This window comes from Diabrotica undecimpunctata, chromosome 10 (assembly GCF_040954645.1).
Source record: "Diabrotica undecimpunctata isolate CICGRU chromosome 10, icDiaUnde3, whole genome shotgun sequence".
Classification (NCBI taxonomy): domain Eukaryota; kingdom Metazoa; phylum Arthropoda; class Insecta; order Coleoptera; family Chrysomelidae; genus Diabrotica; species Diabrotica undecimpunctata.
The window spans coordinates 27,337,648-27,363,938 of NC_092812.1; the positions used below are offsets into that span (position 1 = coordinate 27,337,648).

A 26,291-nucleotide genomic window follows, 5' to 3' on the forward strand; every position below is an offset into this window, starting at 1 on the left:
TTTTTGTTCTGCTACCCCAGCTAATTCTTAAACTTTCTTATAAAGATTGAAGTTATCATATTTGTTTTGTAAGTCTTCTATTTCTTGACATTTTCCAGCGAAATAAGTCTCTTTAGCTTCTCTTATTTTCCTTCTTATTTGATTATGCAGCTGTTGATACTGAGTTATGTTGATATTCTTTTGCCTTCTTCTGTCCTCCATCATTTCCAAGATTTCTTCTGTCATCCAATCTCCTTTCTTGTATCTGGTTGTTGTGAGTTCTCCGCGACTTGGTTCGATAATTGCATTTTTAAAGAATTGCCACTGTTGTTCTACATCACCATCAATTTATTCCGGTGTGGATTCTAGGTTTGCATTAATTTCTTGTTTCAGTTTTTCTTTGACGTTTTCTGATTCTAATTTTTATATGTTTAGTTTATCACTTTTGTAGCTTTTTTGTATCTTTTTTAAGTGAAGTTGTAATTTTGCTACAAGAGGATTGTAGTCCGACGCCACGTCTGCACCTGGGTACGTTTTCACCGATTGTATTGCGTTTCGGTATCTGTGGTTTATTAAAATATAGTCAATTTGGTTTCTAACGATTTTATCGACCTTGTCAACTGGCGATTTCCAAGTGTAAAAGCGTACAGACGGTTCCAAGCGCACAGACAGTTCTAACACAGCCAAAAAAAAACTGGAATAGGAGTATCTAGAGAAGAGCCTAGAGCTACACACTCGCACTGAAAACCTAGGCAGAATGCAAGGCATTTTTCAAGCGGAAACTCATCCTGTTAAAAGATGTAACCAGTTCAACTTGGATAAAAAGTATCAAATAAAATTACAATACACATAAATCAAAATGTAATTCAGTACAGGCTGGATCAAATTTTATATCAAAGTTTAGGTGAAAACAAAAGATATTTTCAAGAAAGTAAATGATTTATACAACGGGATCATTGTTTAAATAATGAATAAAGAACGTGGCACTTGGAAAGTGAAGACAGAAGTAAATACTTCTTATAGCGTGTTATTACTATACAGTGTTAGTCAAAAGTCCGTTCCCATCCTCGTATCTTGTGAACGGTTATACTTATAATAGTGAAATTTTTAGGGACGTAATAAACTGACGTAGGCTTTTTAACTAATCATAACAAGTGACGTAATAGTGACAGATGACGTTACAGCGCCACTTTGACAGATAATTTTAAATAGGACCTTATGTCTAAACAAACAGATAGTGTTCAAGATGTCAAACGATCTGATCGACCAACAATTAGTGATGACAAAAAAATTGACAATTTAAAAAATGCTAGTGAACCCTACTTCTTCTACAGCTTAAGTTGCATCTATCTATGGAATCAGTCAAAAGACAGTACACCGAGTGTTGGCTGAAAACAAATTTCATCCATACAAATTAAAAATTGTGTACCAACTTTCAGATTATGACTCCGACCGAAGACTGGAATTCTGTGAAAATATATCCAATAAAATTAACCAACAGCCCGATTACATAAAAAGAATTTGTTTTAGTGACGAAAGTACTTTTTCTCTCAATGGAAATGTTAACACACACGCAATGTGAGGTATTGGTACTAAATTTCCAAAAAACATACATGTTTGGTCAGCTATTTTGGGAAACCACATAGGTGGGCCTGTTTTTCTCAATACTAACTTAACCGGTGAAGTGTATCTGGAGGTGTTACAAAATGCAATTGAACCGTTAATAATTGAAATTCTGGAGGATAATCCAGATGAATTCGGCAACTTGGAAATAACGTTTCAACAAGATGGTACTCCTGCCCACCATTATGGTACAGTAAGACGTTACCTAGATGAGAAATATCGTGGTGGACGGATTGGACGACGAGGTACGATAGAATAGCCTGCTCGGTCACCGGACCTCACACCATTAGATTTTTTTCTGTGGGGATACTTGAAATCTAATATTGACATTTTGAAACAATGAATTGTTGAAGAATGTAGGGCAATTTTCCCCGACACATTTGAACGAGTACGGCAAGAGTTTAGAGTTTAGTACATAGGATGCATTACTGTCAGAAAGTAGATGGAACACATTTTGAACACTTACTATAAGAACTGGTTGTTAAATATTTATTAATTAAATGAGAAGCTACAATTTTAGTATTTATTTAATTTATTAATCAAAACGAGCTCAAACTGAAACAAAATTATTATGACTGAATAAGTATTTTCAATACCTGTATATTGTGGTGCTGTAACGTCATCTGTCACTATTACGTCACCTGTTATGACTAGTTGAGAAGCCTACGTCTATTTATCACCTCGCTCCAAATTTCACTATTATAACAATAACCGTTCAAAAGATACGAGGGGGGGAACGGACTTTTGACTAGCACTGTATAAGATATTCGAAGAGGATTTACGTAACATAAAACCTGGAAGTATACTAAACGTTCTGGGAAGAGTGCGTTGCTCTAATATACTGACGAACTATCAAAGAAGGCAAGAAACCGGGAGCGGCAATAGATCTTGGCATATACCGAAGGTATCTGTCAGTACAATGACTATTTTTTATTTACTTCTACATAATTTTTTAAAATTGTTTAAAAAAGTCCCTACAAACAGTAGCATAGTTATCGAAAAATGTTTAATAACTGTATAAAGAAGATATAGATTGAAAAAGAAAACTTAATAATTTACCTTTTGCTTGTCGTCTTCTTTTGCAGTCAAAGTCGAGTCTTCTTCCCTGTAATTTTTTCCGATGATGCTAAAAAGAAAAAATATATAAAAATAATAATTTTAATATAATAATTTTGCAAATTTTGCAATTTATTGTTTTTTTAATTGAAATTCTTTAAAATCTTCCACAACAAAAATTGAACTATATAGAAATTTGTCCGAAATGTTTTTGCATATAAAAGAGCACTTTACCTAACCAATGCACTTTACAGAATTCAAATCGAACTATTTGGGCGGCCTAAGGAATTTTTTAAAATTGTAAACAAGTTTTTAGCTTATAAACAAATATAATATCTCGATAACTATTGGTTTAAATTAAATTTTGAAACAGGTGCCGGCGTTGGAAAAGGTTCAGCAAGACGCTTCTTTTAGAAAGAAAAAAAGTCGTATTACGAATAGTGGTTCCTGAGATATAACCAGTCAGAATTGACGGGCATTTTCGACGAAGTTATAAACAATAGGATGGCAATATTTGAACCGTTACCTTTCTCTTTCGGAACTCTTTCTCGATAAAAATTTTTATATCTTTAAGATATTCATAACATAACTACTAAAACCGATCGGTACAACGCGTGAAAATACCCACAAAAAACTAGGTTGAAGAAAATTTCATTTCATTTCATTTTTCATTTAATACTGGAACGATTTATCCCTAGAGGAAATAAACTCAGACATCGTATCTCCCTCTGGAAACCCACTCAGCAAACTTTCCGGTTTTCGTTACTCTATAATCAGCTGCATCGGAAGATGTAATGTCATCATTAAACGATCTACTGGTTCAATCAGAATATATTAGCTTTAATTTTGGTTACTTTATTTTTACGTACATACAGTAGAGTACATAAGTTCCTCAAAATACATTTCATGTTCTCAAGATGATGAAAATGAAAATGTCCTGTCTGGAATACATTAATAATAAGAGGGTGCAACCACTTACATCATCAGAACCATACTAACAGCATAATAACCGATTATTCTAGACTTGGCATATTTAGAAATGGATCATAGCATATCTCGAAATGCCTCATAGCACAGTTTTTATGGCAAAATAATACAGCGGTCTGTATAAATGAAAATAAAATAAATAAATTACGTTCTCTTCAGATTAGATAGTTTCCTCTATCATATCAGTCATTTACGAGTTAACGAATAGCATCAAGTTTAAACATGGTGGTATTCCTCGCGAAATTCCCCTTCACTTGAACCCAGAATGTTCAATTTGGTTAAGTTCACAATAATACGGTGGTAATAACAACACCGTAATTTCACGTTCTTTGATCCTCCATCTACAGCATACTTCTTAAATTTTATTGAATATAATTTACTTTGCTTTAATCTTGAGTGGGAACTGACATTTTCCATAACTACGATAGAATTGACTGGTAGAATTTGAGTTCTTCCAGTAAAAAAACAAAAAAAAACTCATTTAAGTGTAGAAATTAAAGAAGTAATTATTGTAAACGTGTATAAGAACGAAATGAAAGAATATCGAACAAGAACATTAAGAGATGGAAAAAATAGTAGGAAATAAGGTTAGTGTTTGTGCTAGCAGCGTATTTAAAGTAATAAAGGATTACAGACCTACTCACACTTTAACTGCACCAAAAACAAAGAAGAGTACACTGCACGATGTTGACGATTTTACCAGCGGTGCTATAAGGAGGATTGTCCATTAATTATTTTTCAAATATGAAATTCCAACAGTAAACAAAATTTTGAACCAAATTAACGACAACCGGACTTATCAAATTTCAAACGTACAACTTTTTATAAATTAATTAAAATATATATCATATTATTAAAACAATTAAAATTAAAATTTCAAAAGCGTGACAAAAATAGCATGTTAAGATAGAGAGGCGACATTACGACATGAAGGAGGGCCTTTTTGAAAAAAAAATTAAAAATCACGGTAAGAGAAAAGTATATTATTTGAATGAGACTTGGGTTACTATAGGTCATAATTGATCAAAAGTATGGTGTAACTCTTCGGTTACTTCAGCGACTTTCTGTGAGTCTCAATAATATTTTAGGTATTTATGTTAAGTTCTACATTAAAGTTAAAATTAGTTATTTTAAATTTCATGCAAAGGTAAACGTCTTATTGTGTGTGGAGGTGAAGACGGATTTGTGCCTGGAACGTTGTGGACGTTTGAATCGAAAAAATTGTGGACTATCACTAGGACTCAAATGGTTCCAAAAAACTTTATCTACTTTGAAGGATAAAGCGGTTATTGTTTTAGATAATGCACCCTACCATTCAAGGAAAATAAATCCCACGACAGCTTCAAAAAGTCTGAAATTATAGACTGGCTGAATGCTAAAAAAAATTTCCTATCGAAGATTCGCTTCTCAAAGTGATACTATTAGTAATTGTCAAGGAACATTAGAAACTTTATGATAAATATATAGTTGACGAAATGACTAAAAGCCAAATCAAACTTGTTTGTAGACTGCCTCGATATAACTGAGAGTTAAATCCCATCAAACTAATAAGGGCGGATACAAAAAATGTCGCAGTTGCTAAACACACGTTATAAATACCCAGATGTAAAAAATGTACTGTAATTTCGGGTGACTTTTACTCACTTTCGAAGTTTAAATGTAGATTTCAGTATTCTGAATATATAAACTTATGTTTCTATATTTATTTGTATTTGAGTTTTTGACTACTTTTTTACAAAAATTATACTAAAACACAGAGAAGCGCTTACTTTATTATAAAAAAATAAATATGTGGTATGCAAAGTTACCTGCTAGTGTCGGGTGACTTTGTCTCAAGCTACATTTTACATTTATGCTCTGTGATTATTATTGTTTCGGCTAAAGTCAGCCTACAAGATGAATCAGAAACAAACATTTTGTTAGGTATAAAAAATATTTATTTAAATTTAAAACAAAAAAAACTAAAACTAACATGAAACTACATAGGGCCCTAAGTTCCCAAAAACATAATTTCTTAACAAAAAATGAACAATAAAACGATTTACAAGCTTTTTTTAATCTGGAAAGAAATATCGGTTATCTCCAAGTTCCAATGATTCTGTGAAATCAATATTGCAGATTTGCATTATTCCTATAGCTCTCATTAGATGCAGAATTCGACGTAGTATCTGCAGTGTTTCCAAAATCTTGTATTTTATTGAAACGTTTTGTTTATTTTACCATCTTATGTTTAGGCAATTCACTAGAGCCAGCTGCAGCAATGGTCGCTTGTTCAGAGATTTCTTGATCTAGGCTACTGCCAAGTACAACTTCGTTATTAACGTCTCCGAGGACCTCATGTTGTAGATTTTCTTTCTCGTTTCGCAAATCTGATTATTGGCTTGATTGCTCGCCAGTTCAGTTTTCCTTCCAATGTTACGTTTTGCTGCCATTCCAGTTTTCGTTTTTGATTTTCTTGTACTGCCATTTTCTTTTACTGGCTTCTTCTTAGCCGCTTTTTTGCAATTGCAGCTTCTTGTTGGCTTTAAACATCTTCAGCACAGATACTTTTTCCTGCTGCAATTTCCATTTTTCCTTTTTCTTTTAACAACTCCATCAGCTATGGACTGTAATCCCCTTTTTTTGCAAGAAAATTTAAAACAGCATCACTTACTCTCGAAGGTACTTGCATAGCATCAGTTTTATAGTTTGGAATTCTGGGTGGTACTTCTTCTGCGTTTAGGGTAAAAATGCCACATTTTCTAAAGCCACTTTTCGCTATTTACACTAATTATTTCAACCAGTTTTTTCAAAAGGGTGGAAAAGGTGCTTTTTGGGATTAAGTTGGTGTTAACATTCAGTGTTTTGTATTCTACCAAAATATTTCGCCAAGCTATTTTCATTGGTCGAAAGTAAGCGACATCTAATGGCTGTGTTAGGTGAGTAGAATTGGCAGGAAGACGCACGAATGTTTTCTGCTTCACAAAGCTGTAAATATTTTAATGATATATGGGACGATAAATTGTCACCAATTACCACTTTAATGTCAGGAATGTGTTTTATTGTTGGCAATAAAAGAGAAGTGAACCAGTCTTCGAAACAAACTGTGGCAGTAATGACAGTTTTTCAAAATAAAACTTTTATACGGCTAAACGTGTGTCCACATTTTTGGTGTTTTTCTTTTATAACATGTTGAATAGTTGTTGAAGATACAATATTAAGAAATGATAATAACGAAATAATTGTAGTTAGAGAAGACAAACTGGAGAGATGGAAATAATACATTCAGACCTTGTGCTCCACCATCCACAGATGATAGACTAAATGAAAAAGGTCCAGAAATAACCAATGAAGTTATTTTTCTTTTCAACACTTCCACAAATTTTTATTATAATTAATTATCACTACAGCTGTTTCGGCAGAGTGCCTTTCTCAAGTGAGCTATTTTTGTTATGGAATTTCACAAATTTAAATCATTATTTTTTAATTGTTAATGAAGCGATTGTAACAGGACGTGAGCTCGGTAGTTATTAATTTATGAATATACCACTGATGTGTTCAAAACAGTGCTATACCAAATGCGATAAGATTAAGAAGTATACAACAAAGTAAAATAATTACTAAATCTACAAACAAAAGAATCAACTTTCCAAGGATTTTAATATGATGAAAGAATTATGCATATCGATCACTTACCATTACTTCTTTCAAATCTTTAGTCTGGAGGTGATGCAGAGGTTCCAAAAAGTTTTGTTTAATATTATCATCTAATGAGTATTTAACATCCGCCATTTGCTTTAACGACTCTCCCATTTCGATTAAAGCCAATCCAAAAGGGCTATCATCTCCTAATTTCTTGCCATACGTCAGCATACAGTCTCCTAGTACACCTTCTGGCTGGGGGTAAGTATTCGATTTCGCTTGACCGCTAAGTTTACTGATACCTTTGACGGCAGCCATCTTGGCTCTTGCCGTAGGGTTTGGCTGTAGGAACTCTTTTGTTTTTACTTGTAACTCCTCCACCAGTTCTACCGTCACGTCAGTTTTCTAAAACAAAAAGAAATATCAGTTATTTAAATAATAACATTAAAAGAAGAATAAATTTTTATAACACAGCCATGTATATTTATTTTCGTATTATAAGTAGAAATCAAATTAAATACAAAACTTTTGGGAGGTTTTAACCTGTGTATTTTAAGATTTACTACGAAAATAAAGTACATTTTCTCCTATTTTTGCACTGAATAAACCTTCCTTCTTATCTCTTAGCATCCACCATTTAATTTTTTGTGGTCCTCTCCGATATTTTGGTTTAGTTTCGCTTTTTTAGTTCCATGTCCAGTACAAGCAGCTTATGTTGTTGATTAATAAGATATAATATAGATGGACACAAATACAGTGGTACCTCGATATACGAGCGCCCTAATATACGAGTGTTTTCAAATACGAGCCGCGGAGCGAGCTATATTTGGTTGAGGAATCGGTTTTTATCCAAATTCATACCTCTTATTTGACTATTTTTAATTTGCTTTGTAAATAAAAGGTAGTTTTACTGATAATAGATCTTTACGGCCTCGCCATAAATATCATTTTACGGGTCTGTACGTGACTATTACTTGAACCGACAAATTAAATGGTCATTGGAAGTTAAATCCGACAAAAATTCGGATTCTAATACTAACCATATTGCACTCTCGATGTCGGTGTAATTTACACTGTGTAATTTTTTACTATAGACCTCAGTCTGTCTGCTTTCTTGTTTCCCTCATTTTCGAAGTATTTTTTATAAGTTGGGTTCGCGTTTTGTGCTTCTTGTACATTATTACATTTATTTTTACAACCATGGGTTCGAAGAAGAAGATGATGTCTATTGAAGTAAAACGTGAAATCATTGAAAAACATGAGTAAGGTGTACGAGTAACTGACTTGGCGAGGATGTACGGGCGTACCAAATCAATGATATGTACTTAAACGGAAGGAAGTGATAAACGGTATAATGCCAGCTAAGGGCGTTACAATAATTTCTAAGCTCCGGACTTCTCTCCATGAAAAGATGGAAAAACTACTAATGGTAAGGATTACAGAAAAGCAGCTTCAAGGAGGAACCTTAACACAAAGCATCATATGTGAGAAGGCACGAGCGATTTACGAAGATTTGCTGAAGCAGATCCCACACACTTCCACAAATGATGAATCAGAAGACTAGTTTAAAGCCAGTCGGGGCTGGTTTGACAGCTTTAGAAAAATGACCAGCATTTCCTCCGTCATCAGGCATAGTGAGGCAGCAAGTTCGGATGTGAAAGCAGCTGAGGTTTACATTTTCATTAAAACGTTTTTCGAACTGATAGAAGCCAACGCATACATCTCCCAGCAAGTCTTCAACTGTGACGAGACAGGGCTTTTCTGGAAAAAGATGCCGAATAGGACTTACATAACGACTTTCAATAAACGAAACTGGAGACCAAAACAATGAAATAAAAAGACGTATCGAAATTGCCAGGGCCACTTTCATAAAGATGAGGAAATTCTTCTGCAAGAGAGATATAACCATCCCTCTCCGATTAAGAATGCTAAGGGGCTACATATTTAACACGCTATTATACGGTGTAGAGGCCTGGACTCTCAAGCAGAACAATATAAAAAATATTAAAAGTTTCGAGATGTGGTGCTATCGTCGAATGCTGAAGATAAGTTGGGTTGAAAGAATACAAACTTTGAAGTAATGCGAAGGATAGGAAAAGACCCAGAAATTTTGTCAACGATCAAACGAAGAAAACTCGAATATTTGGGTCACCTGATGAGAGGACATAAATACGCATTACTTCAAAATATAATGCAAGGAAAAATAGAAGGAAAACGGAATCCAGGCCGTAGAAGAATGTCATGGTTGCGTAATTTGAGAGAGTGATTTGGCTGTACCACTAATGAACTCTTTAGGTCAGCTGTAAACAAGGTCAGGATAGCCTTGATGATTTCCAATCTCCGATAGGAGTGGCACAAGAAGAAGAAGAACGACAGAGGAGAAGACGACACCAGGTCAAAAGCCTATGAAAGATAGATTAACTCGCTGCTTTGAGGTGACGGAGAACACAAACCTGACGGAGAAAGTTTCAGAGTTCGTGGATAAAAATCAACCCGAAAAAGTGACAACTGGTCGTGCATCGGTGTTGATCAACGAAACTTGCCACCAAGACCTTAGCCAGAAGGTTACACGAACTTTACTTTTTAACGAAACTTGCATAACACATTTCCGCATTATTCTGAAAGGGAGGAAGAAACAAAAATCCTTGGACAGTTTTTTTAAACGATCTGCAGATGAAGTGTGACGAAAAAAGCGAAGACCACTGACGAAAATTATGCGCTTCCGTAAGCACTTCACTTTTTCTTATGCTTTTACAGAATATGTATGTATTTTTTGTTACTTATAAATAAATGTTTCTTCTTTTAAATACATTTTTCTTATTTAAAAACACTTAACAAAAATAACTAACGTGTTTTTTTGGGGACTGGAACGAATTATTGACATTTCAGTTCATTTCAATGGGGAAAATTGCTTTGACATACGAGCAAGATTACAGAATGAATTACACTCGTATGTCGAGGTACCACTGTAGCTGCAACCTTCAAGAACATTCTTCCAGTATATTGAGGAATGACTATTCAGTTGTCTGAAAGTAAGCAAAGCGTAAACATCTTTAGTTAGCATTAGACACCGAATTTAGTCGGTTTGCAACGTTATCAGATAACTTCGTAGTTCGTGAAATTTTTTTTGTAGAGTTTTGATATCATAAGATGTGAAATAATTTTTTATTAAAATGAGTAACGTATATGCCGTAAAAAATCGAATTGTCTCAGTGAAATAATTTACTCTATTTTAAAATTTACGCAACAGGAATCAGAATCAAATGCTTTTCTTACCGAGTTATCCAAAGTAAAAGAATTAGTAGCTGCTTTGACAGGTAAATTGATGCATATTTATATTTTAAAAATATGTTATTGTTTTGAAAACTTAGATTACAGTTTTTTTGTTACAAATCAAATATAAAAAAAAGTTTTGTTATATAAAGATATGAAATAATCGAATAAGAGAACAAGTTTATATAATATTAAATTTTTATGTGTCAGTTTATCCAGCTGTTACGAACATGCTTTCGAGATGGCCCAGGTAACGATTGCATTGCATCTCTAATACACCTCGAGAAGCTTCGAGATCCATCGAGTGAGAGACAGAACAACAGGTCACGTAGGCGAATTAGAGGTGGGACAACTCCCGAATGTTCTGGAACTTAATACTTTTGGTATATATATGACGCGATTTTAGAAGTAGAGTTAGTTATTAAGATACTACCGAACTGTAAAGTTATAAATAAATGTATGTATATAAATTCGAACCGCTCGTTTTATTTAATCACGCTACAGTGGTGTCACGGTGTGAGGATAATTGATTTATTTAAATATAAATTCAGCAGTGACTTTTGAAAAAGACTTTTTAACATTTTAAAAAGTACGCGTGCCTGACCAAAGATGCTGCTAGTAGAACTGTCAGTAAAACAGTTGCGTGAGCAGCTAGAAGAACGCTATGAAGACTGCAGTGGGTCCAAGAAGATACTCCAAGAACGACTGAAGACTGTGCTTAACAAGAATGGAGAAGACCCAGAGACATTCCAGTTTCAATCAACAGAAGAAGCAGTTTTAACGAAAATAATTGATGGAAAATTTGAGAATGTCTCGAAAAAAATTGAAGAATCTTCTAAAAGAGATGATAATAAATTAGAGAATGTTCCCAAAAGATTCGATGAAACATTCGAGAATGTATTTAGAAGATTCGACGAGACTTCACAAATAATTAAAGAAATATGTATTCAAAACAATGAGAAATTTGAAGAAGTCTCAAGAACATTCGATAAAGTAGAAGAGAAGATCAAACAATTAGAGACCATGATAAGTAACACAAAAGTGCTACCACCAGTTAATACGGTAGCCTTAGATCCGGTAGTGAAAGAAGAATCACCGAGAGACGAAATGACACATCATATGAGATTCAAATTGCCACCATTTGATGGAAAGTCCTCTTGGTCCATATACCTTAGACAATTTGAAGCTATTGCGACAGCCAATCATTGGACAGAACAAGAAAAAGCTGTGTCCTTGACTGCTGCTTTACGAGGTGATGCTGCGGATATCCTAAGATCAATTCCTAAGGGTCAAGAAAAATGTTACCAGACCTTGTTCACTCGACTAGATAAACGTTACGGAGATGCCCATCTACAACCAGTCTACAAAGTACAAATAAGAAGTAGAATCCAACGAGCAAGTGAGAGCTTGCAAGAATTTGAAGCAAATATTGCTCGTATAGCGCTGTTGGCCTATCCAGAGGTACCAGACAACATTTTGGAAGAAATTGCTGTAGATGCCTTCGTCAATGGGTTAAGAGACATTGAACTACAGAAAGCTTTACGACTAGCAAGACCGAAAGTTTTAGATGAAGCGCTCGCTATTGCCTTAGAACATGAAACAGCTAGTCAACTTTCACGGAGCTATCGAGTACGAACCTCTGAAGAGAGCGACGAACAAAACGAAAAACGTCTGGAGGAAATCGTACGGAAAGTAGTTCGTGACATGATGCCGAAGAGACGTGAACCCAGATGTTGGAATGGTAACGACGTAGGTCACATTCGTCGTAAATTGCAAGAAAATAATACAACAGTCAGAAAGCTAGAACAAATCAAACACAGGGCTGGAAAAAGTCATTCAAATGCTGATGCTCAGTCAAGACGGCCATACAGTGCAAATCGTAATCATTGTCTTGAATTAGAAGAACGACTTTGCCCCGCGAGACGAACCACCGTCATTAATGAGCAATGGCAGCCTCAACAGCTACAAGACGCTCAAGCAGATGATTCATGTATAAAAAGAGTATTGGATTGGATGCGTCAAAGTGAAAGACCTTCTTGGCAAGACATTAGTGCATGTAGTCCAGAAGTTAAGTGTTACTGGAGCCAATGGAATTGCCTAGTACTGAAAGATGATCTTCTGTATAGAACCTTTGAGAACGATGATGGTACAGAAACTAAGCTTCAGTTAATTGTACCTAAAAGTAAAGTGTCAGAAGTATTGCGTCAGTTGCATGACGGTGCATCAGGTGGACACTTTGGTATCACGAAGACTCTGCAAAAGGTTCGAGAACGGTTCTATTGGGTGAACTGTAAAGATGATGTAAGAAGATGGTGCCGGAAATGTGAACTGTGTGCAACCAGTAATGGTCCAGCTGGTAAAAAGGGGGCACCCATGAAACAGTACAATGTTGGTAGTCCTATGGAAAGAGTAGCAATCGACATTGCAGGTCCACTTCCAGAGACAAATGATGGAAATAAATATATCCAGATAGCCAATGACAGAATGAAAGATCAATATGATTCTCGATGCAAGAGTGAAAGCTATGAAGTAGGTGATCTTGTTTGGCTTTATAATCCACAACGTCGTCGAGGCTTGTCTCCCAAACTACAAAGACAATGGGAAGGTCCGTGTGAAATTAAAAAGAAAATAAATGACGTAATATACCGAATTAAGAAGTTGCCGAAATGTAAACCAAAAGTAGTTCACATAAATCGTCTTGCACCATATGCTGGCTCAAATGAAACAGAAGAAGCACGAACCCTTCAACATGAGATCAAAGATGACCGGCGACCAAGCTTTAATGAATTTATGACAAATTACGCAGAGAGAAAGAGTGCTAGATTCGGCGTAACCACAGAAGTTCAGCAGGATCTTTTTAGTGTTCCGCATAACGTCTCTCTAGCCCACTGTGTTGCTCAAGATCTTGAGATGACTAAAGGAATCTCATCCGTATTTTTTAAGAAATTCGGTCGTTTGGACGAGTTAAAAAACCAGCAGCCTAAAGTTGGAAGAGTAATGAGATTAGAAGATGGTTCTCGATCTTTGCTGTATATGGTGACCAGGAAGTCGTATACAGACAGGGCAAGCTACGAGGATATATGGCGTGCTCTAACTAATTTGAAGAAAATTTTGTGCAATTACGACATCAAGAATTTGGCCTTACTCAAGATGGGTCATGCACTAGATAATCTGGACTGGAAGATTGTCAGAAGCATGCTTGAAGTGATCTTCCGAGAAACCGGCGTACGAATTACTGTGTGTTGCATTAACCCGATGAAATCGTATCCTTCAAAGTCAGTAGACTGTTATTTCTTTCTAAAGGGTTCATGCAGAGCTGGAGAGTCCTGTAGATTCCGCCATCCTGTGTCTACATATAGAGTTGCTGATCGGGACGGTCAGATTTAAGAGGGGAGCAGTGTTACGAACATGCTTTCGAGATGGCCCAGGTAACGATTGCATTGCATCTCTAATACACCTCGAGAAGCTTCGAGATCCATCGAGTGAGAGACAGAACGTCACGAACGGTCACGTAGGCGAATTAGAGGTGGGACAACTCCCGAATGTTCTGGAACTTAATACTTTTGGTATATATATGACGCGATTTTAGAAGTAGAGTTAGTTATTAAGATACTACCGAACTGTAAAGTTATAAATAAATGTATGTATATAAATTCGAACCGCTCGTTTTATTTAATCACGCTACACAGCGTTAAAAAATCGCTAAAGAGAGTCGTGAGGTTGAAAATGGAGAAAGCTTTGGCTTTTCCACACCTAATAAACGATAAAAATCTCAAAAATACAGCTAGATGCATGTGATCAATGTAGCTTACGGAAGCAGATATATAATTTTCATCCTAGCGATCAACAAGTTCCCACAGTCAAGAAATTTCAATAGAAAAATGTTAATAGAAAAACACGTAATTCGACAATTAAGGCTGCAATACCTGAAGGACATGTTTCCAAAAACAATTGGCGTGACACCAGTAATAATGGACTTAGAAAACGCTTGTCAAAAGGGCAACATTTAATTATGGTTTGGGACAGGAAATGAAAAAGGTTTTATTCCTGGATCTTATTTGAGGTGAAAGTCGACGTCAAAATCTGGAGACTATCATGATGACATGCACTTTACAAATTTTAAAAAATGGTTGGAAGAACAACTTTTGCGTAACTTGCCTCCAAATGGTGTAAGAGTGTTGGATAATGCAATATACCATAATAAACAGGAAGAATGTCCCACATCCTCATCGAAGAAGTGTGTTATGCAGGAATGATTTCGAGAAAAAAATATTCCATATATTGCTTCTATGTTAAGTCTGATTGCATAAACCTCGATATGTAAAATATGCAATCGATAAAATTATACGAGTACAAGGATATGATGAATTTAGACTCCCACCATACCATCCCGATTTGAACCCTATTGAAATGGTTTTGGACAGCTTTCAAATCCTATATGAGAGACAGAAATGTAAACTTTAAATGTAAACGTAAATGTAAATGTAAATGTAAATGTAAACTTGTGGAAAAATGGAAAAAAAATAACTGAAAAAGTCATCGCAACTGAACGTAAATTAATATCAAAAGAGCCATTAATTGATGTAGTCGTGGCTAATATGGTTGTTAATGTAGAGGATCAGACAGCGAAAACAGCGATTTTGATGATATTTGAATAAAAACTTTAAGTAGATTTTTATAAGATATTACCACTATCATTGAAAACAATTTATTGTACCTAAGTAGCTTTTTATTAGCTTTCTAATTTAATAGACTTTTGTTCATTTTAATAATTATGACGAATACTTCACCTAATAACATATTTTATCAATTACCTCAAACAACTTCGATTTTAGTAATAAATATATTATAAAACCATTATTGTAATTATGGAGTATTAATTATTTTACAGTTCAAAAACAAACTTCTAAAATAATAATCGATTAGGCAACGCCGCATACATGACCCTCTCTATCGCTTCTCTTGTCCGCGGTTCCAGATAAATATGTTCTATTGTACTAACATTAATTTACTTTGATTTTTGAATAAACTTTAATACTTTGATTAAACTATAATATCTTCAAATTTTTACCATAGTTTCCATATTCCAATTTTTTGGAATTTAAAAAGATTTATGCGTTAATCTCTTGAAAAATATGGAATAATTATTCGACTTACCCTTTCCATATCCATAAAATCCAGATCCAGTTTGGTACCTTCCGCACCTCCCATTTTTTCCGTGACATACTGCAACAAAAAATATTAAATGTAATAAAGCCATCTGCAATCACAAGGAATTAAAATAAAGAGCAGCATAACTAGGTATAATAACGTTTACTTAAAAAAAAAGGTGAAGCATCCTGGACGAAGCGCTTTCAACTCAATTTAATCTACAGGAATCATGTATTGGTACATGAGTCGAAAATCAAATCTTAGCCTGGATAATAATTTATCTAATAATAGTTTATCACAATTTGACAAAAAAAATAATATATATAATAAATAAAATTTTTTTGACTGGAAAAGTCGAAAAAAAAAGGTCAATTTTTGTCAACATTTTTTTCAAATATCCGCTACTTTGTTGTTTTTTAATATTTTCAATTTTTCTGGAAAAATATAACATAAGGGCACTTTTTTAAACCCTTTTCGAATTTTATGTTTCAGATATGCCGTTCCAGAGATTAACTATACACCATGGAGCAGTAATTTTTGGACCAAAAATTGTTGGCGCCATCTTTAAAATGCAGCAACAAAAGAAATTTTTTTTAGTCTTCAAAAGTTATATAATAATATAACAAAAGGTTTAATTGCCATGTTTAATAGATTAGATACGAAAAAAAAATATTAAAAATATGTCAATTTTTAGAATTCTAGACGGCAACAGTACCTTAACGAAGATATAGAAGTTTCAAGCTTTAGACTGCACCCTGTATACACTTAGATAATAACAGCACAATAATATGACGACCTAGAGTAAATGACAAGAAAGCCTGTATACGATATAATGTGGATTAGAAGAAAAGTAAAAAACAGGGTAGATGTGCAAAGGAGGACAACCAAGAAATCTTATACTAGTAACAGAAAGGGACTTCTGGAGAACTGCAGCACTTACTAACCTACTAACTGGGCTACATCGTACTGGTGACGACCAAATCGTCAGAAATACGTATTTATGGTTGCCTGCCACCTTTTATACCTATCTTTTTCCTGGTTGCGAGATATGCGGATACTTTTTACCTTAACTATATATAAGATGGATGTAAAGTATGAGTCCCTTCCCATATCAGTTGGCCCACCTATGGAATTTGCAGTGTAAGCCGATTACCATAAATAAATTATACTCTGCATGTTTTTGTAAGTTCCCATATTAATTAATATGACATTTTTGTTAATATTTATTAAACACATTATCCTTATGGTTTTTTATTTATTTTCAACAATGAAAAAAAGTTCACTAATCCCTGGCTATGCATTCACTTATGTCAACATACGTTGATTTTTTCATAATTACGTTAAATCCAGAGGTAGCTATGGAAAAATGATATCAAAACAATAATATTGTCAGTTAATGTCAAATGTATTTTGTAGTATTGTAAAGCTTTTTGCCGTTTGTGGATTGTACAATGGGTCGAGGTAAAGTTATCGATGAGAAAATTTGTTCAATCATTATTAGAGGTTTTAATTCTGGAAAATCCAATTCGGAAATCGCTAATATGTTGCAATTGTCACGCTATAGTATAACTACAGGTTCGGTCGTCACAAAGTGAATCGACGAATATATATATATATATATATATATATATATATATATATATATATATATATATATATATATATATATATATATATATATTGTTGTACTTTTGAATGTCCATAAGCAATAAAAAACCGATATACAAATTTTATTACTTAAATAAAAATTAAAATTATTGATATTTCATAAAGACACGGGCATATAAATTTTCAAACATCCTGTATAAGACAAAATATGTATTTTAAGTTGTTCGAAGAATTATTCATTAGGCCTCAGAGACAAGACTTTCAAATATTATCGATAAGAAATTTAAATAAGTCGGTTATTGTGGAATGGATTTACCCAGAATAAAAGTGTATATGGAAAGTGTTGAACAATAGACCGGGATTTGCGGTGGTTTTCTCCCCGAAAGATTATATCGGTAAAAGTTTATTAACAAAAGACATTGAATTGAGAAACAGGTATCGTTTGTAGCTATTAGTAAGAAATATTTGTAAAGCAGATAGATTTAGTTAGAATAATTAAAGAAGGTTGTTTTCTGGAATTACCCGAATGACGTTTTATAGAGAGAGTTGGTTGGTAACGATATACGTCACAAGAGGTGGATGATTTTTATTGGTCAATTTTTGAATGCAAGGAGGTTGGTTTTGGCTATGAGATAGGAGAGAGAAAAAAAGGTGAGTTAGTCAGTTTTGGTCGTCCAAGAAGGAAGGAGCTTTGTGATTTGTGTTTGTTTGAAGTCCCGAAGACGTAATTTACCGGGTGTGTTTATTTGCTGTGTAAAAGCTGACCAGTGTGAGGAACGGGGTACAGAGAGATAGAAAACCAAAGGGTATAAGAATATTAAAAGCAGACGAAGCCGGAAACATTTGGAGTTGTAAACAGGCGCGGAGATTGGCTCAAACAGGCTGCATAGACTAACACGAGTTGTTGGGTTGCAGATACAGTGACAGATAGGAGAAAGGTGTACGTCATCTGGACCACAATAGGAGCAGAAGCAGAGAAAGGATTTTTTTGTTGTGGCGTGGCCATAGAATTGCAACGGCAGAGAAGGAAAGGTCAGTCAATTTTCATTAGAGCCGGAGTGTGATTTTCATTTATTAATTAAATAAATTGAATAAAGAATAGAGACAGTTAATTTTACGATCACTTAAAAAAAAAGAATTATAAAAAGAGCTTAGTTATAACACATATTACAAATCAATGTAAAATAACATTTGGGTCCATGATAGAAAACAACTTCTCATATATTTAAAGTTAGTATATTGCAAATATTACAGGATTGATTGTTATATAAAATTTCATTAAAATAAAGGACATCTCACATATAGTTCAGTTGAAATTCTATGTATTTTATTCAGGTCATATTACCTATCCCGATTAGGAAGCCAATTGGAAAATATTTTGAATCCACGATCAAAGGTAAATAGTACAATTTAAATAGCCTGAGATTGTAATTAATTAATGCTGATTTATTGTGATTAATTGGAGATTAGATCATTTAATAAATATAGACAGGATTTTTCCTAAGTAAGCAATATAATACAATTTAAATAGCATAACAATATATATATATATATATATATATATATATATATATATATATATATATATATATATATATATATGTATATATATATATATATATATACGTGATTATATAAAAATAGTAACATTGCTTTAGATTGTAGACTATTGGTTAGACAGTTGGAGGAATTCAAATACAAAGGTGTTTTCAAACTAAATCTTTCCTTGCAGTCCAGCATTTTAATTTAAAAATAGCTAGCGAATTATTCAATCTTATCTATATCCTTTGTATACTTTTATATCGGGTCGAAGGAGAACTTTAAATCCCTATAATGAAAAATCTGTGACTTTGATTTGCTTGCTAGCCGTCAACGAAATTTTAGTACGTACTAAAATTTCGTGGTTTGATAGAATTACCATCATTAGGTAACAAGAGGAATAAACAAGAAAAAAGATCTTTCGATCACCATAAAAAAGGGAGGCTAAGGAATCTTAGATATTTAGAAATTGTATCTGGTATTGGGTTTTATGTATACTCACAGTACAATATGGCATCGATTATATTTTAAAGCGTGGAAAATTGGTTATAAAAAATTAAATACAGATTTAATAATAATAAGATTAATATTATTATAAATATTTACAATATCGAAACGGAAAATATCGCAATTAACCGCGGCCTATTCCAAGGATACTCGCTGAGTCCATTGTGGTTCTGTCTAGCGATGAACCCACTATCCCAGCTATTGAACTCCACTGAATCAGGTTTTAGCATTAAAAACAACAATACTGTAGTGGCGAAGCTTAATCATCTGTTGTGTATGGATGAGTTGAAACTAATGGCTTCCACTCGAAATCACTTAGATGAAATGCTAAAAACTGTAGAAACTTTTTAAAATAATATCAGTATGCACTTTGGGTTAGACAAATGTGTACTAAATTATAGTCAAGGGGAAGGTTCAGCCCGGAGGATTCAATATGCAAAATGGCCAAAACATCGAGGCTATGAGCGAAAATGACATGTATAAATATCTAGGAGTAAAGCACGAGAGGAAAATTGATCATAAACAAATGAAAATCGAATTAACATCAAAGTTCATACGAAGAGTGAAACAGCTACTCCGCTCATATCTTAATAGTAAAAATTTGTTTAACGCATTAAACACCTACGCATTTTCCGCGCTTAGCTACTCATTTGGGATTATTAAGTGGACTAAAACGGATATAGAAACTCTTCAGCGAAAAGTACGAATACATCTCACAAAGGCACAAAAACACCATCCTCGAAGTCCAGTAGAAAGAACGACATTGCCGCGGTATTTAGGAGGACGAGGACTTATTGATATAAGTGAGCAATTAGAAAAACAGATTACTAATTTACGAACTTATTTCCAGGTGCAGGCGGAGACGTCTACTCTTCATCGCGCGATTTGGGCAGTAGATGACACAATACCTATCAAACTGAGGGAACAAGAAATGCGCATAAACCATCTTACTAAGAACGAAAAAATGCGCATCTGGATGGGTAAACCTCTGCACAGGCGACATCCGAATGAAGTCAATCAAGACTATGTCGACAATATAGCGTCGAACTATCGGCTGACATCCGGAAAGATGTTCCCTGAAACAGAAGGTTCATTACTCGCCATTCAGGATCAGGTTATACCAATCAAAAATTACCTGAAATATATCGTCAAAGATCCACAGGTCCAAAACGACAAATGCCGATATGGATGTCAAGCCCAAGAAACTATCAAACATCTTACCGTAGGCTGCCAGGCATTTGCTGCAACTGAATATAAGGAACGACATGACTCAGTAGGGAAGATCGTCCATCAAGAGATAGCTTTTAAACTGGGACTTCTACAAACAAACCATCTCCCATATTATCATGTTCCCATCATCACGTTCCTGAGAGTATGCTTGAGAATGACAACTACAAGCTATATTGGGATCGCACTGTGCTCACAGACCAAACTATAGCACATAATAAACTAGATCTCGTGCTAGTTAATAAACTAACAAGACAAACAACAATAATCGATGTGGCGATACCTAACAACAATAATCTGCGTGTTAAGCACAACGAAAAGATCGCCAAGTACAGAGATCTGGAAATACTAATAAGGAGACAATGGAGAATGGAAAGTACACAGACGATACCTATTATTCTTTCTACCACTGCAGTCATTCCGAAGAACCTCCTAGAAAACATAAAAAAAGCTGGGTATAAATGAACACATATATAAGATCATGCAGAAAGCTGTGCTACTATCGACGTCCAGATGCTGGCGAAAATTTTTGGGAGATACACCGACGTATCAAGTCACCTAGGACTCGATAACATGGAAAGAGTCCCACCAGAGCTCAATCCTTTTTACGTGAGTGAATTTTCCCCTCAGAGGGAGCGTAGCCGTATGGTTAAATCTGGGAGATTCATTTAAAAGGATATACAGTATACTCCCTCTATACCGAACACGGTTATTACGAGGTTTCGCTTATAACGAGATACATTAGATGTCCCGTGAAATTTCTATTGAACTATAACCGTCTATAGCGAGGCAAATTTGGTTATAACGAGAGATATATTATAAATAAGATCCAAAAACGTGTTTTTTACATTTTTAGTCCGGTCGTGGCTATAAATAAATATCTTTTCAAACAGCCCCTCAATAAACTTAACACTGCAGCCCGCAATAAACTTCTTTACAATGAATAAATACAACTGTTTCACATCTTTAGAAAATATATGATAGAATGATACTGGACCATTTAAAGCAGTTAAAAATAACAGAATTTCTTAAAATTGCAGAAGCAATAGTTTATGTTATCCTTGAAAATACGATTTATACATTATGTAGTTGGAAAAAAATTTAAGTACAGCTTTTTTTGTTCTAACGTATATCATTGATAATAAAAGTAAACAACTCTTTTATGTTTTAATATATTTCATTGACAATATAAGTAAATAACTTTTTTTCAAAAACGCCATTCAAACAATATTTATTAGCATCTTATATTGCTCCGAATGGCTTCACTATAGGAAGTTAATGGTTTAGAAAACTACAGATTCCTATGTATGCACAGTATTATGATTGTCTGATATAACGAGATCGGCTTATAACGAGGTAATTAGTCTGTCATTTTAGTTCTCGTTATAGCGGGAGTCTACTGTATATATATATATATATATATATATATATACATATATATATATATATATATATATATATATATATATATATATATATATATATATATATATATATATATATAAGAAAAAAGAAGTACTTGTGACTCGTTTGGAACAAATATATAACTGTTTTGGATGGGTTGGAGTCAATAATATATATATATATATATATATATATATATATATATTGTTATGTTTCTTCTTTCCCAACCAAAGAAAAATAAATAAAAAGATCCATCGAAATAAAATTTCAAGATATCAATATAGACAAATTGTATATAGTAATTTAAGATAAGATTTAGTGTACAAAATTATCAAAAAACCTTTGTTTAGAATTAGAAGACATTTTACCTGTAAGTTAATCTTTTCATTGTTTGTATAGTCGAGTACCTATTAAATGACCATATTTTAATCTTTTGAAATATGTATAAATGATGTATTGAAAAAAACCAATTTTAAAGTAAGCTATTTAGTTTTCTCTGAAACCGAAATTAGGCTTTTCCAAAATCATAGTAAACACAATTTAAGCTTTTTGATTGGACGGTCGTTTTTAAATGGGAATTTGGGAGTCGATGATGAGACAGGAGAGGTCAGTCATATTTTGGTCATCGAAAGGAAACAGTCGTGTGTCTCAAGATAGGGTGTGGTTCGTGAGTTTGGATACCGGCGTAACGAAAAGAAGTGAATAGTTTGAAGAAGGAGATAACAAGTAGATTAAAAGAGGTCCTTGTATCTACCGTGGGCATTTTTATAAAGTATATGTGAAAGTATTCTTACGGCATCAAGTTGACAAAAGGAGGTCCTGGTGTCATAAATAAGTAGCGGAGTTTGGAGAAGTGAATCAGGTGTTTTTTGTGTAGTCTGAAGGAGGTTTGCAGAGACGTAAAGAAGGAGCCGAGGTGCCAAAAAAGGGAGATCACATCTTTGAGGAGACTGGACTTTTCTGGGTATGTTCCAACATACAACTCAAGAAGAAAATAAACTGTAAGTGTTTGTACAATTGAATTTTATATCTGTGAAGGATCGTTTCGACATCATGGTCATTAGCATTCAAATTTAAGAATTGAGGTTTTGTTAGGCTAATCAAAAGTTTATAGTTTTGTGGTTTCTTTTTTTCAAGTAAAGAAAATTTTAAGTAAAATTGGTTTTTCACGTAATATAAATGTATGTAGCTTTATAATCTTATTATCATAATAATTTGATTTATTTTCTTGTATGCTGATTGATAAGACAACGACAGAATTTAATAATTGTTTTATTCGTTCATATAAAATAAAGAAACGTAAATCTTTGTAATATAATATATTTGTATTATTATCCTTTCTTCTCTATCCCGATAAAAGACAACTAGAAAATCTTTTGAATCCATCGAACACAGGTAATATAAGGATTATTTTACTTTTGATAACAAATAAGTTATAATTCTTTTTTATTGGCTCAATAAACTAAGTTTGAACTCAAAATAAACAATCATAACAATATATATATATATATATATATATATATATATATATATATATATATATATATATATATGTATATATATTGTTATGATATGTAAAATCGAGAAAAATATTGGGTTGATTAAAATATTTCAAAGTTCAAAAACATTAAAATAATTCAGATAAGTAGGATAATAAACAACAAACATTTCGAAGAAGGAAAGTTATTGTAAGACAATTGAACCGGGTTTTTTCCAAATACATTAATGCAGTGATTAGAGACAATAGAAGAGATTTTAGAAAGAGGTTTTTGTTAGTTTTTAAGAATTATAGAAAATATTGTTTGTAAATAAGTTTTAGGAAATTTTATAATTATAGGTAAAAATTTGTTTGTTATCGAAATGAAAAAAATGGGGGAATTGTGACGAGTTTTGATTGGCGGAGATTGAAAAAGGTGGGATAGGTATGTAGAATTGAAAGTTTAGCGAGATTGAGGGGAGAGAAAAGATAATCAGTTGGTTTTCCAAGTCTGTAAGACGAACAGTGATTGTTCTCTGGCGGTTCCCGAGAAGTAGCAAGCAGTAGTGTTGAATGTTAGTGAGTTTGTGTGGAGTTAGTGTATCTGACAGAAGCTGAAGCAGCAAAATATTGTAAGTCATATTTTTCTACTTATATTCCAAGAGTCACTGTTCAGGCCAACGAGAGATTCAGTTTATCGTAAAGCGAAGATATTCCAAGAGTCATTTTTCACTCGGGCCAACGAGAGATTCAGTTTATCGAGAGGAGAAAAACTATCATAATTTGAATGATTTGTGCTTTTGAAGGAGATCATTAAGGACGATATACTTGCAACAATCTGTTGTAAGATTGCTGATTACATAGGGAGCGGTTGAGAGGAGATAATATAGTCTACAAGGAACAAGGATTTGGACCACTCATCATCAGAGAGAGATATTTTTGTTTTCTGCAGTTTTTTTTCTTTTATTGATAACACAATTTTTACACTTAATTTAGAAAGGATATAAATATTTTGATTAGGAGAGTTAGAATAGTTTGGGATTTTGAGATTTCAATTAATATTGTTTGTACCATTAATTTTGATTGTTCACGTACGTAGAACAAAATTTTGAGAATCATTATATGAGATTTGTTTATTGAAAACTTTTGAGTGTGAATTATTTCATTATTTTTATTTCAATATATAGTGTTAGATCATATGTGTTTTTTATTATTCCGGTATTCTTTGGACCTTACCTTTCACATGTAATAGCATAGATATTGAAGCACGAATTTAACCCTGAGATAAAAGAATTAAAAAATTGTGATAGAGTCATAATCATATCATTTAAATAATTTTAATCCTGCTCCCAAATGATTTATAGTTCTTCAACAGAGAATTAGGAAAACAGGATCAGTAATTCCTAAAAATAATGAAACTGGAAGATATGTTGCTATTAGATGAATATAACGGTGATAATGTAAAGGTAGTATAAATAATTAGTGTAATAATGCAATGCCTGCAAAGTATCTCAATATTTCTAAATCTTCTGTGTGGAAAATTTTGCATAAGTAAAACTTGTTGTATCCTTTTCATTTTAGAATAGTTTAGGCCATGAATGACGGTGATTTTTATAAACGTGTTGATTTTTCTAGTTGATTACAAAATAAACAAATCCCATATCAAGACCAACTGTCAATAGTTTTGAGTCTGGTTACACCAACAGATGAGTCTGGTGTTTTATCACGTAAACCAAGAGTCAACCAAAATTTGATGCTGTAAATTTTTTTACCATAACAAAGGTAAACGGCAATCAATCATATTTACGAATTCTAGTAATTTCTGCTAGATGGCTTTGGGCCAAACTTTTAGTTTATACGCTTCGTATTTGAGAGAGCAGGTGAACTAGCACTGAAAGAAACTGGATTTTTTAGTCACGTGAGACAATCTGTATAAGGAAAGAAAATCCTGTATAAGGGGGAAGAAAAAAAGGTTTGAGGTGAAATTAACGAGCCTCAGATATGTCTCTTATAAGGAAATAAATCGCAAAAGCTCTATGTAGGTCATTGAATGATAAAAAATAATATTGTCTATAGCTGACTCTAGAGCCGGGAAAATCTATGTTAAACACCGACTCTCGTGGAAATCCATCCAATCACAATCAGGTGGTGGGAGTCACCAAGACTCGAAACAAAAAAAAATGGTACAGTAGGCGGTACTCTAGACTATCGCAAAGCTTTGTACTATGTTTTCTGTATGTTTAAAATTAACTAAAGTAATTTTATTATTCATTAGCTTCACAGCTTCGATTGACGCTCATGGAAGAATGGGAAGCTTTTCCTCAAGACAACATCCAGAATTTGATCAATTTAATTCTAAGTCGAAAGGAGTGTTATTCAAAATAGAGGTGGTAATACAGTATATTAAAAATCACGACTTTATTCTAATTTTTATGAAGAAAACAGAAAAAATTAAAATGTTAATTTTTGACTTTTTCCATTAAAATCTTCATTTTGGAGTAGTATTTTTTTTTGACATTTGCTATTTAAGAAATGGTTGCATACTGCTTTAAAACATATTCTTCAACATTACACAAACATCTAATGACAATATATTTTTTGTAGGGTTCGTAAAAATTAAAAAATGCCAAAACTTCTAGGTGGCTATGTATATGTATATAATTGATGTAGAGGTATATCGACAAATGATCTTTTATAATTAAATTAAAACAAAAAAACTTCGTCGAACATAATCGGTTTATTTTCAACAAATGAATACTACAAATAACCATTTAGATAAACAATCACTGAATTAGTAAATTTAGCATTTCGTTCATTATTTGTCCATAAATATAAATAC

The 26,291-nt window shown here is 33.4% G+C and overlaps 1 protein-coding gene across 7 annotated transcripts in view; it reads right to left on the minus strand.

The window, feature by feature from the left end:
- Positions 1-26,291, minus strand: part of EndoA (SH3 domain containing GRB2 like, endophilin-A) — a 254,127-nt gene that overhangs the window by 74,484 nt on the left and 153,352 nt on the right. For all 7 annotated transcript variants that reach the window (XM_072546091.1, XM_072546090.1, XM_072546093.1 and 4 more), the window contains 3 exons: positions 15,697-15,765; positions 7,321-7,671; positions 2,662-2,728 (listed from right to left, as the gene is read on the minus strand). In XM_072546091.1, the coding sequence (XP_072402192.1) occupies positions 2,662-2,728; positions 7,321-7,671; positions 15,697-15,765 (487 nt within the window). The remainder of the gene's footprint in view (positions 1-2,661; positions 2,729-7,320; positions 7,672-15,696; positions 15,766-26,291) is intronic.